We start from the raw sequence: 12,313 nt of genomic DNA on the forward strand, positions 1-12,313 counted from the left end.
CATCATTTCTTTAAGAGTTTTATTTTTCCTTTCTACTATGCCATTTTGTTGTAGTGAGTAAGGAGCAGTAAATTCATGAACAATATCATTTGACTCACAAAAATCTTTAAGAGTTTTATCAGAAACTCACCACCTCTATCTGATCTTAATCTTCCTAGCTGATTTTCAGATTCTGCTTTAAATTTTAAAAATATACTACCAGCTTCATCTTTTGTTTTTATTAAATAGATCTTAGTAAATCTAGAGAAATATCAACAAAGATACATAGTAATTTTTACCACCTCTACTAATAGTGTTTTTAAAATCGGCCAGATCAGAGTGAATTAATTCTAATAGATCAGTACTTCTAGATTTGACTGGTTTGAAAGGTTTCTTATAGAACTTACTTTCTACACAAACAGGGCATTTACCAGTTTCATGCGATTCAGAAGTATTAATAAGTCTTAAGTCTTCAAGCTTCCAAATTGATGCAAAGTTCACATGTCCTAGTCTACCATGCCATAGATTAACAGATTCAACTATGTAGGCAGAACTAGAAGCATTTGTATTCATGGAAATAGTGTTAAGTATAAACAAACCATTGGACAGATACCCCTTATCGACAAATTCTCCGTTTTTGGTGATGACAACCTTGTCACCTTCCAGTACAATCTTAAGTCCTACCCAATTAAACAGACTCCTAGGCACCAGGTTCCTACGTAGGGAAGGGACATATAGAACATTACTAAGAGATAGAGCTTTTTTAGAAGTTAACTTTAAAATAACCTTCCATTTCCCAATTACTCCTGTAGTGGCTGAGTTTCCCATGAATATGCATTCTCCATCTGTAGTATCTTTGTAGTCATGAAGAAGTTCTTGATTGGTGCAAAAGTATCTCGAGGCTCCAATATCGAGAATCCAGTCAGTCTTTTTTTCTATCAGGTTGACCTCTATAACAGCTGCTATGACCTCATCGTCTTGTTCTACTAGATTGGCTTAAGGTGTTGGTTTCTGATTTGGTCTCCCTTTCCTTTGGTTACATTGGTATGATTTGTGTCATTCTTTTTCACATACATTGGCATGATTTGTGTCCTTTATTTTGCTTGGTCTTGTCTCTGTTTACAACAGAAGATTCAACTAAGTTAGCATTAACTGAATTTAAATTTTTGGAGTCTAACTTATCTTTCAGTCTGTTGGCTTCTTCTGTGCGCATGTGACTGATTAGTTTCTAGAGTTTCAAATCCTTCTTCTTGTGCTTAAGGTGATTGTGGTAGCTATTCCATGATGAAGGAAACTTTTCTAGTAGGACATTTGCTTGAAGTACTTCACACATCTTCATGCCTTCAGATAGAACGTTCACAACCAGGTTCTCGTACTCATGTATTTGTTCCACAACTGGCTTGTCGTCTGTCATCTGGAACTGCAACCACTTTCCAACAACATATTTTTCCGTCCAGCATTATCTCCTTCATACCGAGATTCCAGGGTACTCCAAATGTCCTTGGCAGATTTTTGAGCTACGAACAAGTGAACATCAAGTCTGACATGTGGTTCAACAGATGTCCATGAATAGTCTTGTTGTCTTTTGCATAGTTATCAAGATCGATCACTTGGTCCTTCTTCACTTGGTCAGCGGCGGTAGCAGAAGGTCTTGTGGATGATTCTGGATTTGAAGGTGTTGGAGTGGGAGTTAGAGGATCAGACGACACATCGGTGGTAAGGACGTAGTCGACTTCTAACTGCTAAAAAAAATATCAACAATTTTTTGGACCAACGACGATAATTTATTTCGTCAAGTGGCTTTAGCTTGGATAGATCAGGTAGAATTTTGTTGGAGGTCTTTATTGATATATTTGCTTTCAAATTATTGAAAATTTGAGACTATCGATCAAGATAATTGTTGTGTCGTGACGAATCACTGCTCTAAAAGCAAGTTCGGCTGACTGTGGTGCTAATCGTGTTGTCCGTTGCTCCCCAATGTTAACATAGCTTTTCAGTACTGACATGAAGGAGTTAGAGAGTGGAGAAGAGTGAACGTCGAGAAAGAGAAGAGGAGAGTGATGATCATAATGTTAAGGTAGGGAGCGAACGTCGGATGTGCGTTGAACAAAACAAAAAAAAGTTGGGCCGATCATGACTGTACAAACGACGGACGACGCGGCGACGCGCGCGTGTTGACAGGGTTATACTATTACCACAACTTAGTTTGAAATCCCCTTTGAAGGTTTAAGAATATATACCCAGTTTCTACTTCAAAGATTATTAATGTGAGACAAAATACACAACTTTGCTATTTGGGCCAAAACGCATAAGTCATTTCTAACAATTGTTCCACAAGTGAAGTATCGAGTTTCGGATTTGGTCAATTTAATCGCGTCATTTCTGCTACTCTTTGATTGATTGAATTTTCAATGTCGCAGTTCTTGTATGAACTTTCATCTGAAAGCTCTACCACACTGTGCAAGCTCGAATCGTACTTGAAAAATATTCGAATTTTACAAAATATTAGAAGTGCAGTTGTTTCATGTAAAAAAAAAGTTGAAAAGATTGTTTCAACATACAAACAAAGTCTAGGATTTGGTTTCATATTATGTTATTAAAAAAATTTAAAGCTTAAGTGCGATAATTTAGTTAAGTTCATTTTTATATACTCTAGTTTGAGTGTGGAAAAGAGTGTAAGTAGTGCTTGAAAGAATGTTTTATTTGTAACTTTGGTCAACGATTGTAATAGTGTTTGGTACACGATCGTTTAAATTTGGCTATTGTTTGGTATACGATCATTTAGATTTTGTCGTTTAGATTTGGATTTATTTTTTAAATTCTCTATACACGGTCGTTCAATTTGGTTACACAATCGTTTATATTTAATTACACACTTGTTTATATTTGATTGTTTAGATTTGGGTAGCCAAATCTAAATGATTTTTTTTTTCAAAATTTTGGTACATGATCGTTTATATTTGGCTTAACGAATTTTTTTCAAGATTCTTTTGGTACACGATCGTTTAGATTTGTTTATACGATCGTTTACTTTTTCAAGATTCTTTAGTACACGATTGTTTAGATTTGGCTAAATGATTTTTTATAATTCTTTTGGTACATGATCGTTTATTTTTTTTACACGATCGTTTACATTTAGCTACTCCAATCTAAACGATTTTTTTCAAGATTCTTTTATACATGATCTTTTAGATTCGACTATTTTTTGTACACGATCGTTTAGATTTTGTTACCCAAATTTAAACGACATAAAAAAAAAGAAAAGAAAACGAAGAAAGACAATGAAAAGAAGTCGCAGCAGAAAAAAAAAAGATGATGGAGAAGAAAGACGGAAGGGCAAACCTGAAATATTTAAAAAATGACTAGCTTCACATGCTTTGTTACACGGACCATAAATATTTTAGTGGTTTGTTATATTTATGAAAATTTTTCTAAAATAAATTTAAAATATATTAAAAAATTGCAGATTTAAAAGTTCAACTAAAATTAATGGAAAATGTATCAATCGACACTATAATGTAAAACAATTAAAAAGTCTTTTAAGGATAGAAAAAATTGTCATAATAGTAAAAAGTTAAAAATATTTACAAAATATAGTAAATTTATGGTATGTTAGATTTTATTTGATAAATATTTTAAGCAATTTTGGCCTTAAATATATATATTATTCATTAATATTTAAATGAATATTTAAGTATATAATAAATCTAATACTATATTTTGGTTTAATACGCATTGAAGATATAAAGATGTGGAAACCAAACACCGAAAGCTTCTAATTCCAAAGTTTCCTTTCTTTTTATATTTTCTCTCGTTCTTTTGAAATTCCAAATCCAAACCCTATAATTTGATAAAAATTGAGATTTATCCATTACATATTTCTGACATTTCATGGGGTCTCATACCCACTCACCGCTCACCACATTTCTTTCCCTCCTACGTGGATCTAACCTATAAATACTCCCCACCTGTCATTAAATCATACTCACCTTTTCTTTTCTTTTAAAAAAAAAAATGTCCCTCAATTAATTTTGGACCTTTCGTCGTACAATTATTTTCAATTTTTTTCGTAACCTTATAAATTATAATCTTTTTCAAACATAATACTTAATACATATTTGTACATCAAAATATTTTCTTTTTCGTTTTTCTAATTATGGTGCTTCCTTTTGTTTGTTTACTGTTTTTAGTAGCTTATGATATTTAGTTTGGATTTAAATAAACAATAATTAAATTTCTCAAAACTCTTTATTTATTTTGAGGAGTAGTTTTTAGGCCAATTAAGTAATTTGATATAAAAAAAAATTATCAATATTATCATAATTAAAATGTCTAAATGACACCAAAAAAGTAATTATTCCTCGTTTTGAATACATGTTCCTTTACATTTCTATATTAAAAAATATATATAATAATTACCGATAAGCTCCAAGACTGACAAATAAAGCAATTATATTATTTTAATTTTATTAAAACAAAACAAAGCTATGAAATGGTTGGCAGAAGTTATTGAAATCACATTACAATTTTTATTACCAAACTTAGATCAGCTTACCTCTTCCATCACCCAAGAGCCATTTATGATCCACCATCCATTCTTCTTCATCCATCCGTCTACAACACACCACGTGTTCCACCTTAATTGGATCCTCCATTTTTTCTCAATCCCTATCTCATGGATCCAACTAGCCGTGAGGAATCACCGATTACATTTTCAAAAAAATAAAATGATTGATACCAATTTTGTTAATTTAATTTCCATTGCCTCATATTAATTAACAATAAAAAAAAAAACATACATCAAATTGACATTTAATCATAATGTTCAAACGGATAAACTCTTGAACTATTTTCATCTTACATCTTTTTTTTTTAAGTCGAAGAGTATCACATCATGTTGAGATAAGATGTAATTTGTATAGTGTATTTTTAATATTAAAAAATTATTTATGAATATTGTTAGAATAGCACATGGCACATGTGGGGTGTGCATGTTAAGACTAATAGACCTCTTGTTTGTGTTAGAGTGGAATTTTTCAACCGATTAAACTTACTAAACCATGATTAATGTTTTGTTTTCGTATTATAAAATTATGAATGACCTTATATTTCACTTTCTAATTTATAATGTTTACTCTTTTTTTTTTTTTTTTAATGTAATGGGGTAACCAATCAATTTTTTTAGCAATATTCAGTCTTTTGTTTATTTTGTTCCTATCTTTATATTTATAATATTGTATGATTTTAATAAAAGTCAAGAATCAAAATGAAGTTTCTGCATTTTCAAGTGGATTATCACAAATATCCTATATCATCTATTGAAATGAAACAAACCAAGCATCCTGCCTCCAATGACAAACTTGTTTTTTAATTTTTTTAAAATAAAAACAACAAAGTTGTAGATAAAGACAGAGAATATATGTAATTTTTTTATGTATATAAAAATGTCATATTTGGTAGAAGAAAGGTGTCACAATTGTAAATTAAAGATCCAAATGGACTCGAACTAAATGAGTGTTAAAAATTGTTTTTTAGTAAAATGCGACTATAAGGAGTAGAGATTGAATGTCGGACCTCTAGAAATGGAATACATGTCAATACCAAGATAAGCTCATTTGCGTTGTTGCAAACAAATAGACATTATTATTTTCAAACAAAAAAAAACTATGGACAAACCAAATATGAAAAGGGGAAAAAGGGTAAAGAATATGGAAGAAAAAAAATGAACAACTGGCCATTAAAATGACCACATGGGAGAAAGTGACAAGACAAGTGCATGATTGAGATAACATTATTGCATAAAAATCCTAGAATAGAGGAGAAACTTTACTCTTTCTCCCAATCCATAAACTAACCCCAACCCCAAAACTTGACCATCTTCTATTCTCCTCTCTCTGTGTTCATCTCACTCCACCAATGGAGGAGAATCCAAGCTTTGTCACAGAATCAACTCTCACAAACTCCATGGAAGCAGAACCTCAAGAAGAAGAAAGAGACCCAGAAAGCAATCCTTTAAATCAACCCCTTCTCAAGAGAAGCAGAACTCTCTCTTCTAGTCCTCTTGCCATTGTTGGGGCAAAAGTTTCTCTCATTGAAAGCTTGGATTACGAGTAAGAACAGTACTACATAAAAGCAAAAACATACTTTTTTTTTTTAGTGCATTTCTTGATTTGGCAAGGATCAAAAGCAATCAGAAACGGAATTGAACTATGAATTTTTTCTCAAACTCATTCATCATTATATTCGACACAAAATATACACAACAATATCCCACATATTCTATTGTTTTCTGCTGCAATTTGTTTCTTCTTCATATCATTATTTCTATTATTTCTTTTCTTCTTCACCAATTTTGGGGTCTTCTATTAATTCAATTTTACAAATAAACAAGATGGATTCTCCATTCAATTTTACAAATAATATTTTCAAAAATAAAATGACAGATACAAATTTTGTTATTTAATTTCCATCGCCTCATATTAATTAACATTAAAAAAAATTGACATTTAATGATAATGTCCAAATAGATAAACTCTTAGACTATTTTCATCATACATCTTTTTTTTTTTTAAGTTGTAGAGTATCACATCAGGTCGGGATAAGATGTAATTTGTACAGTGTAGTTTTAATATTACGAAATTATTTATAAATATTGTTCAAATAGTACATGACACATGTGGGTGTGCATGTAAGACTAGTGGTCCTTTTTGTGTGCGTGGATAGAGTGGAATTTTTCAACAGATTAAACTTACTAAACCATGATTAATGTTTTCGTATTATAAAATTATGAATGACCTTATATTTCTAGTTTAGTTTACTCTTTTGTTTTTTTTTTTTTTTTAATGTGATGGGTTAACCAATCAATTATTTTAGCAATATTCAATCTTTTATTTATTTTGTTTCTATCTTTATATTTATAATATTGTATTATTTTAATAAAAGCCAAGAATCAAAATGAAGTTTCTACATAAAATGTATATGTTATCATCAAATATCTAAAATGGGATGAAACCTTCCTCTCTTCAAGTAAGTGGATTATCACAAATATCTTTTATCATCGATTGAAATGAAACAAACCAAGCAACTGCATGAAAGCAAAAACATACTTCTTTTCTCCATTTCTCGCTAAACTCTCCAATTTGTTAAATTGGATTTGGTTTGAATTCAGGATCAATGAGAACGATCTGTTTAAGCATGATTGGAGAAGCAGATCCAAAGTTCAAGTGTTGCAGTACATATTCTCTAAATGGACTTTGGCTTGTCTTGTTGGACTTCTTACGGGGATCATTGCCACTCTCATCAATCTTGCCATTGAAAATATTGCTGGCTACAAGCTTTTAAAAGTGGTTGATTACATAAAGCAAGAAAGGTAAGAACATTCGTATCAATTAGACTTGGTTTTGTTCGCCTGCAACAACAGAAACTTAATGAATTAAAAATGTTATGGTTTCTAAATGATTTGGATTTAGGTACTTAATGGGGTTCGCATACTTTACCACTGCCAACTTCCTTCTGACTTTTGTTGCTGCTTCTCTCTGTGTATGCTTTGCTCCCACCGCAGCTGGACCTGGCATACCAGAAATTAAAGCCTATCTCAATGGCATAGACACTCCTAATATGTTTGGCGCCACGACGTTGATCGTTAAGGTCCGTATGCCACATACTTTCTTGTTGAATCTTAGCACAAGGAACACGGTCGATCAAGTCATCTTTGGATTGTCATTATCACTATATATTGTCATATCCGCATTTGCTTCTGATTGATTGAATAGGTTTAAGATTTATAAAGGTTATGTAATGCCATGAATGTCAATGTATTTCATTGATCAATCTACAAAATGAATAAGACTCCTTTGATCTTTGATATCTATAAAGTTTGATTCTTGTAGATTGTTGGGAGCATTGGAGCAGTGGCAGCTGGGCTAGATCTTGGAAAAGAAGGGCCTCTAGTACACATTGGTAGCTGCATTGCTTCTTTACTTGGACAGGGTGGACCAGATAACTATCGACTCAAATGGACATGGCTACGCTATTTCAACAATGATCGTGATCGTCGGGATCTTATCACATGCGGGGCATCATCAGGGGTTTGTGCAGCTTTTCGGGCTCCAGTTGGGGGTGTCCTATTTGCTCTAGAAGAGGTGGCTACTTGGTGGAGGAGTGCCCTGCTATGGAGGACCTTCTTCAGCACAGCCATTGTTGTGGTAGTGCTAAGAACTTTCATTGAAATATGCAAAGCAGGTGAATGTGGGCTGTTTGGAGAAGGAGGTCTCATCATGTTTGATGTCAGTGGTGTTTCTGTAAGTTACCATATCATGGACATCGTTCCAGTTGCTATCATTGGCCTTCTTGGTGGATTCCTTGGAAGCCTTTACAATCATCTTCTCCACAAAGTCCTCAGAGTTTACAACCTCATCAATCAGTAAGCAAATTCACCCAAAAGGAAACTAGATTAAAATTTTTGTCATGATTAGGCTAACTTGCAAAATGATTTGATGAGACTTACAATGGTGAAAATGGTATTTGCAGGAAAGGAAGAATGCACAAACTATTACTAGCCTTAGGAGTATCACTTTTCACTTCAATTTGTCAATACAGTTTGCCATACCTTGTTCAGTGCACTCCCTGCAACCTTTCTCTTCCAGATTCAGCTTGCCCTACCAATGGCCGCTCCGGCAACTTCAAGCAATTCAACTGTCCTAAAGGCCATTACAATGATCTCGCTACCCTTCTTCTTACCACCAACGACGACGCCGTTCGAAACATCTTCTCCATCAACACTCCAGCCGAGTATCAGCCTCTTTCCCTTGTCATATTCTTCCTCCTTTACTGTATATTAGGATTAATCACCTTCGGTATCGCCGTTCCTTCCGGTCTTTTCCTTCCGATCATCTTGATGGGCTCTGGTTATGGCCGCCTTATCGGCCTCCTTATGCGATCCTACACCAATCTCGATCAAGGACTCTTAGCTGTTCTTGGTGCTGCTTCCTTAATGGCCGGCTCCATGCGAATGACCGTTTCTCTTTGTGTCATATTCCTCGAACTCACCAACAATCTCCTTCTCCTTCCGATCACCATGATTGTTCTTCTAATTGCAAAAACCGTCGGAGACAGTTTTAATCCTAGCATTTACGATATCATTCTCCACCTGAAAGGACTTCCATTTCTCGACGCAAATCCGGAGCCATGGATGAGAAACATAACCGTCGGTGAGCTCGCCGACGCGAAACCAGCGGTGGTGATACTTCGGGGATTAGAGAAAGTATCACGCATTGTGGAGGTTCTTAGGAACACAACACATAATGGATTCCCTGTTGTGGACGCCGATTCGGTGGTGCCACCGGTGGGAATGGCAGTGGGAGCGACGGAGCTGCACGGACTAGTACTGAGAGCACATCTACTACAAGTGTTGAAGAAGAAATGGTTCTTAAGAGAGAGAAGGAGGACAGAGGAATGGGAAGTGAGGGAGAAATTTACATGGGTGGAATTGGCGGGGAGGGAAGGAAAGATCGAAGAGCTTGTAGTGACGAAAGAGGAAATGGAGATGTACGTTGATCTTCATCCATTGACGAACACTACGCCGTATACAGTAATGGAAAGCATGTCGGTAGCAAAAGCTCTGGTTCTTTTCCGACAAGTAGGGCTCCGCCATTTGTTGATCGTCCCCAAATATGAAGCAGCCGGAGTAAGCTCATCATCATCTTCTTTTTCTTCTTCTTTTACTCACTCCATCTAAATTACTTTATTTCATGGTTGTTTGTGCAGGTCCCGCCGGTGATTGGGATTTTGACGAGACAAGATTTAAGGCCATATAATATTTTAAGTGCATTTCCTGATTTGGCAAGGACCAAAGGCAACGAGAAACGGAATTGAACTAAGAATTTTTCTCAAACTCATTCATCATTATATTCAACACAAAAGTATACACAACGATCTCCCACATATTCCATTGTCTTCGGCTGCAATTTGTTTCTTCTTCATATCATTGTTTCTATTATTTCTTTTCTTCTTTACCAATTTTGGGGCCTTCTATTAAATCAATTTTACAAATAAACAAAATGGATTCTCCATTCAATTTTGATTATGTTTGAATATATATTATAGTTGTCCTTAATAAAATTTACCATCATTTTTACCTCCATTTTTTCTTTCTCTTCTTGAGCTTTTAGCAACTTGTGTGCCAAAGTCTTCCAGGAAGAATGTTTTGTTTTGTTTCCCAATATATTATTGTCAATCTTTAAAATGATATATAATCTATGTTGATTTTTAAGATAATAACGGATGTTTTACTCACTATTATGCAACGATTGATTTTGGAATCGAGAGTCCATGATCAAGAAGATCTTATCATAAAATAGTAGGACCGAAATTTATATTGTCAAAGATCGAAAATAAATCATGTGATATTTGTTTCACTAATAGTCATAATTATACTTAAACAACCTACGTAGCCTTATAAACCTATTAAGGCACTTTCCCACTTCCTTAACCAAGAGATCATATTTCAAACTCAATTTCACAATTTGCGTTGGAATTCAAAATAAAACTATATTTTCTATTGTATAATCTATATAGATAAAACATAATTGTTCCTTTAAAAAGGACCAATACATAGTATTTATAAATGAATTGATAATATCACATAACATTATCTTATTCTCACTCATATTAGTAATACATCAACATGGACCTAGATTAATTGTAATTGACATATGCTTGTTTTTCTCACTATCTCATATCACTTAACTATAATAAATCCAAAAAAAGGGAAACACAAATAACAAAAACATGAATTAAACCAAAAAAAAAAACTCATATCTAAAACAAATTAACACAAAAAGAATACAACTGAAAAGCATTAATTAGCTAGTAATTAATTAACATTTCACATGAATCTCAAGGCATAGAAAGGTAGCAGCATAAGGAAGAAACCCATAAGAGAATAATGTGAAGAAGAAGAAGAAGAGGAAGAAGAAGAAGGTGAAGATGGAGTAGAGGAAGCAGTGCCAGTGGCTATCTTGATCTTGACCTTCATTCCTTGGCTGCAATGCCCAATCGTTCCACAAGCGAAGTATCGAGTCCCAGATTTGGTCAATTTAATCGCGTCATTTCCGCTACTCTTCGATTCAATTGAATTTCCAATGTCGCAGTTTTTGTACGAACTTTCATCCGGAAGCTCTACCACACTATGTAGGCTCGAATCATACTTGAAAACTGTTCAAATTTTGCAAAATATTAAAATCGCAATTGTTTCATATAAAAAAAAAAGTTGAAAAGACTGTTTCAACTTCCCAAAGTAGGTTTTGGTTTCAAATTATGTTATTAAAAAGGTTGTAAGGCTCAAGTGTGATAATTTAGTTAAATTCATTTTTATATACTCTAGTTTGAGTGTAGAAAAGAGTGCAAGTAGTGCTTGATTTCAATGTTTTGTTTGTAACTTTGGTAAACGGTTGTAATAGTGCAGTTTTTTTAGTGTGTGATTTTTGGTACCATTTTCCAACATTTCTCCAACAAAAACTGTACTTCAAAATCAAATCAAAAGTAACATAAAGTTTCTTATTAATACACTCACCAATTTGATCACCAACTTTGAAGGTCTGAGAAGAAGCCCAAGAATCAAAATCAACAGATTCTTGCCAACCTTGGCTTCCACCAACCATATGTCTTTGATCTGCCAAACCCATTTCCGCCATTAAAGCTGCACCCACAATCATCATAACAAACACACCTCTCTTCATCATCATCATCATCAACCACTCCATTTCTATAAATTCTTACGCTTTGATATGTGTCTAGCAGCTTCTTCTAATCCTCTATTTATACACTTCCCCTTTTCTCTTCTAACTTCAAAAAAACAAAACTAAGAGTACTTTTTCTTTTTAATGTAATGATGTTGAAATGTGTGGATTTACAGCAAAGTTAAATGTGGTTGGTTTAAACAGCTAAAAGAAAGCTTGGAGTTGAAACAAAGCTATGTATATATGCAAAACATGATTTGTCATTTGTTGGATTGAATTGAGAACTCAAATCACTCTAAAAACGACAAGTTGAACACTACAACACATTGAAATATTATTGTTGTTTTCAAATAGCCTTCTTTCTCTACTAACAACAATGTTTTTTTTTTTTTTTTTGTGCAAAAACATGCTAAACTTGTATTACCAAACCATTGTTAACAGCCATTTGTATATTTCTGTTTAAGCAACCAAATTACGTGTACTTTATATCAACATGAACAAAGCTCTTACACATATGTTATATTAAGAAAAACATTATTACAATGTATTATAGATTTGTTTGGATGACAGAATATTGAGGGTAACATCTATGCATT

General features: G+C 33.5%; 2 protein-coding genes across 2 annotated transcripts; one reads left to right on the forward strand and one right to left on the reverse strand.

Moving 5' to 3' along the window:
• The first annotated feature begins 5,793 nt into the window (after positions 1-5,793).
• Positions 5,794-10,120, forward strand: LOC103485488 (chloride channel protein CLC-b). Its single transcript, XM_008443125.3, has 6 exons — positions 5,794-6,089; positions 7,148-7,348; positions 7,449-7,626; positions 7,869-8,401; positions 8,509-9,664; positions 9,745-10,120. Exons 1-6 carry the CDS (start codon positions 5,896-5,898, stop codon positions 9,850-9,852), a joined length of 2,370 nt encoding a protein of 789 aa, XP_008441347.2. The 5' UTR covers positions 5,794-5,895; the 3' UTR covers positions 9,853-10,120.
• A 629-nt stretch (positions 10,121-10,749) lies between these two features.
• LOC103485487 (mavicyanin) lies at positions 10,750-12,248 on the reverse strand. The gene is made up of 2 exons (XM_008443124.3): positions 11,552-12,248; positions 10,750-11,193 (listed from the first exon to the last, which is right to left on the reverse strand). Exons 1-2 carry the CDS (start codon positions 11,739-11,741, stop codon positions 10,865-10,867), a joined length of 519 nt encoding a protein of 172 aa, XP_008441346.2. The 5' UTR covers positions 11,742-12,248; the 3' UTR covers positions 10,750-10,864.
• Between the last annotated feature and the right edge of the window lie 65 nt (positions 12,249-12,313).

This window comes from Cucumis melo, chromosome 3, assembly GCF_025177605.1.
Source record: "Cucumis melo cultivar AY chromosome 3, USDA_Cmelo_AY_1.0, whole genome shotgun sequence".
Classification (NCBI taxonomy): domain Eukaryota; kingdom Viridiplantae; phylum Streptophyta; class Magnoliopsida; order Cucurbitales; family Cucurbitaceae; genus Cucumis; species Cucumis melo.

What these genes read in the sequence shown, in the direction of transcription:
- LOC103485488 (XM_008443125.3), top strand. Translation starts at nt 5,896, where the DNA reads ATGGAGGAGAATCCAAGCTTTGTCACAGAATCAACTCTCACAAACTCC. An exon ending in GATTACATAAAGCAAGAAAG is followed by an intron (nt 7,349 to 7,448) that starts GTAAGAACATTC and finishes ATTTGGATTTAG; the next exon opens with GTACTTAATGGGGTTCGCAT. An exon ending in CCACGACGTTGATCGTTAAG is followed by an intron (nt 7,627 to 7,868) that starts GTCCGTATGCCA and finishes TGATTCTTGTAG; the next exon opens with ATTGTTGGGAGCATTGGAGC.
- LOC103485487 (XM_008443124.3), bottom strand. Translation starts at nt 11,741, where the DNA reads ATGGAGTGGTTGATGATGATGATGATGAAGAGAGGTGTGTTTGTTATG. An exon ending in CAAAGTTGGTGATCAAATTG is followed by an intron (nt 11,194 to 11,551) that starts GTGAGTGTATTA and finishes AAATTTGAACAG; the next exon opens with TTTTCAAGTATGATTCGAGC.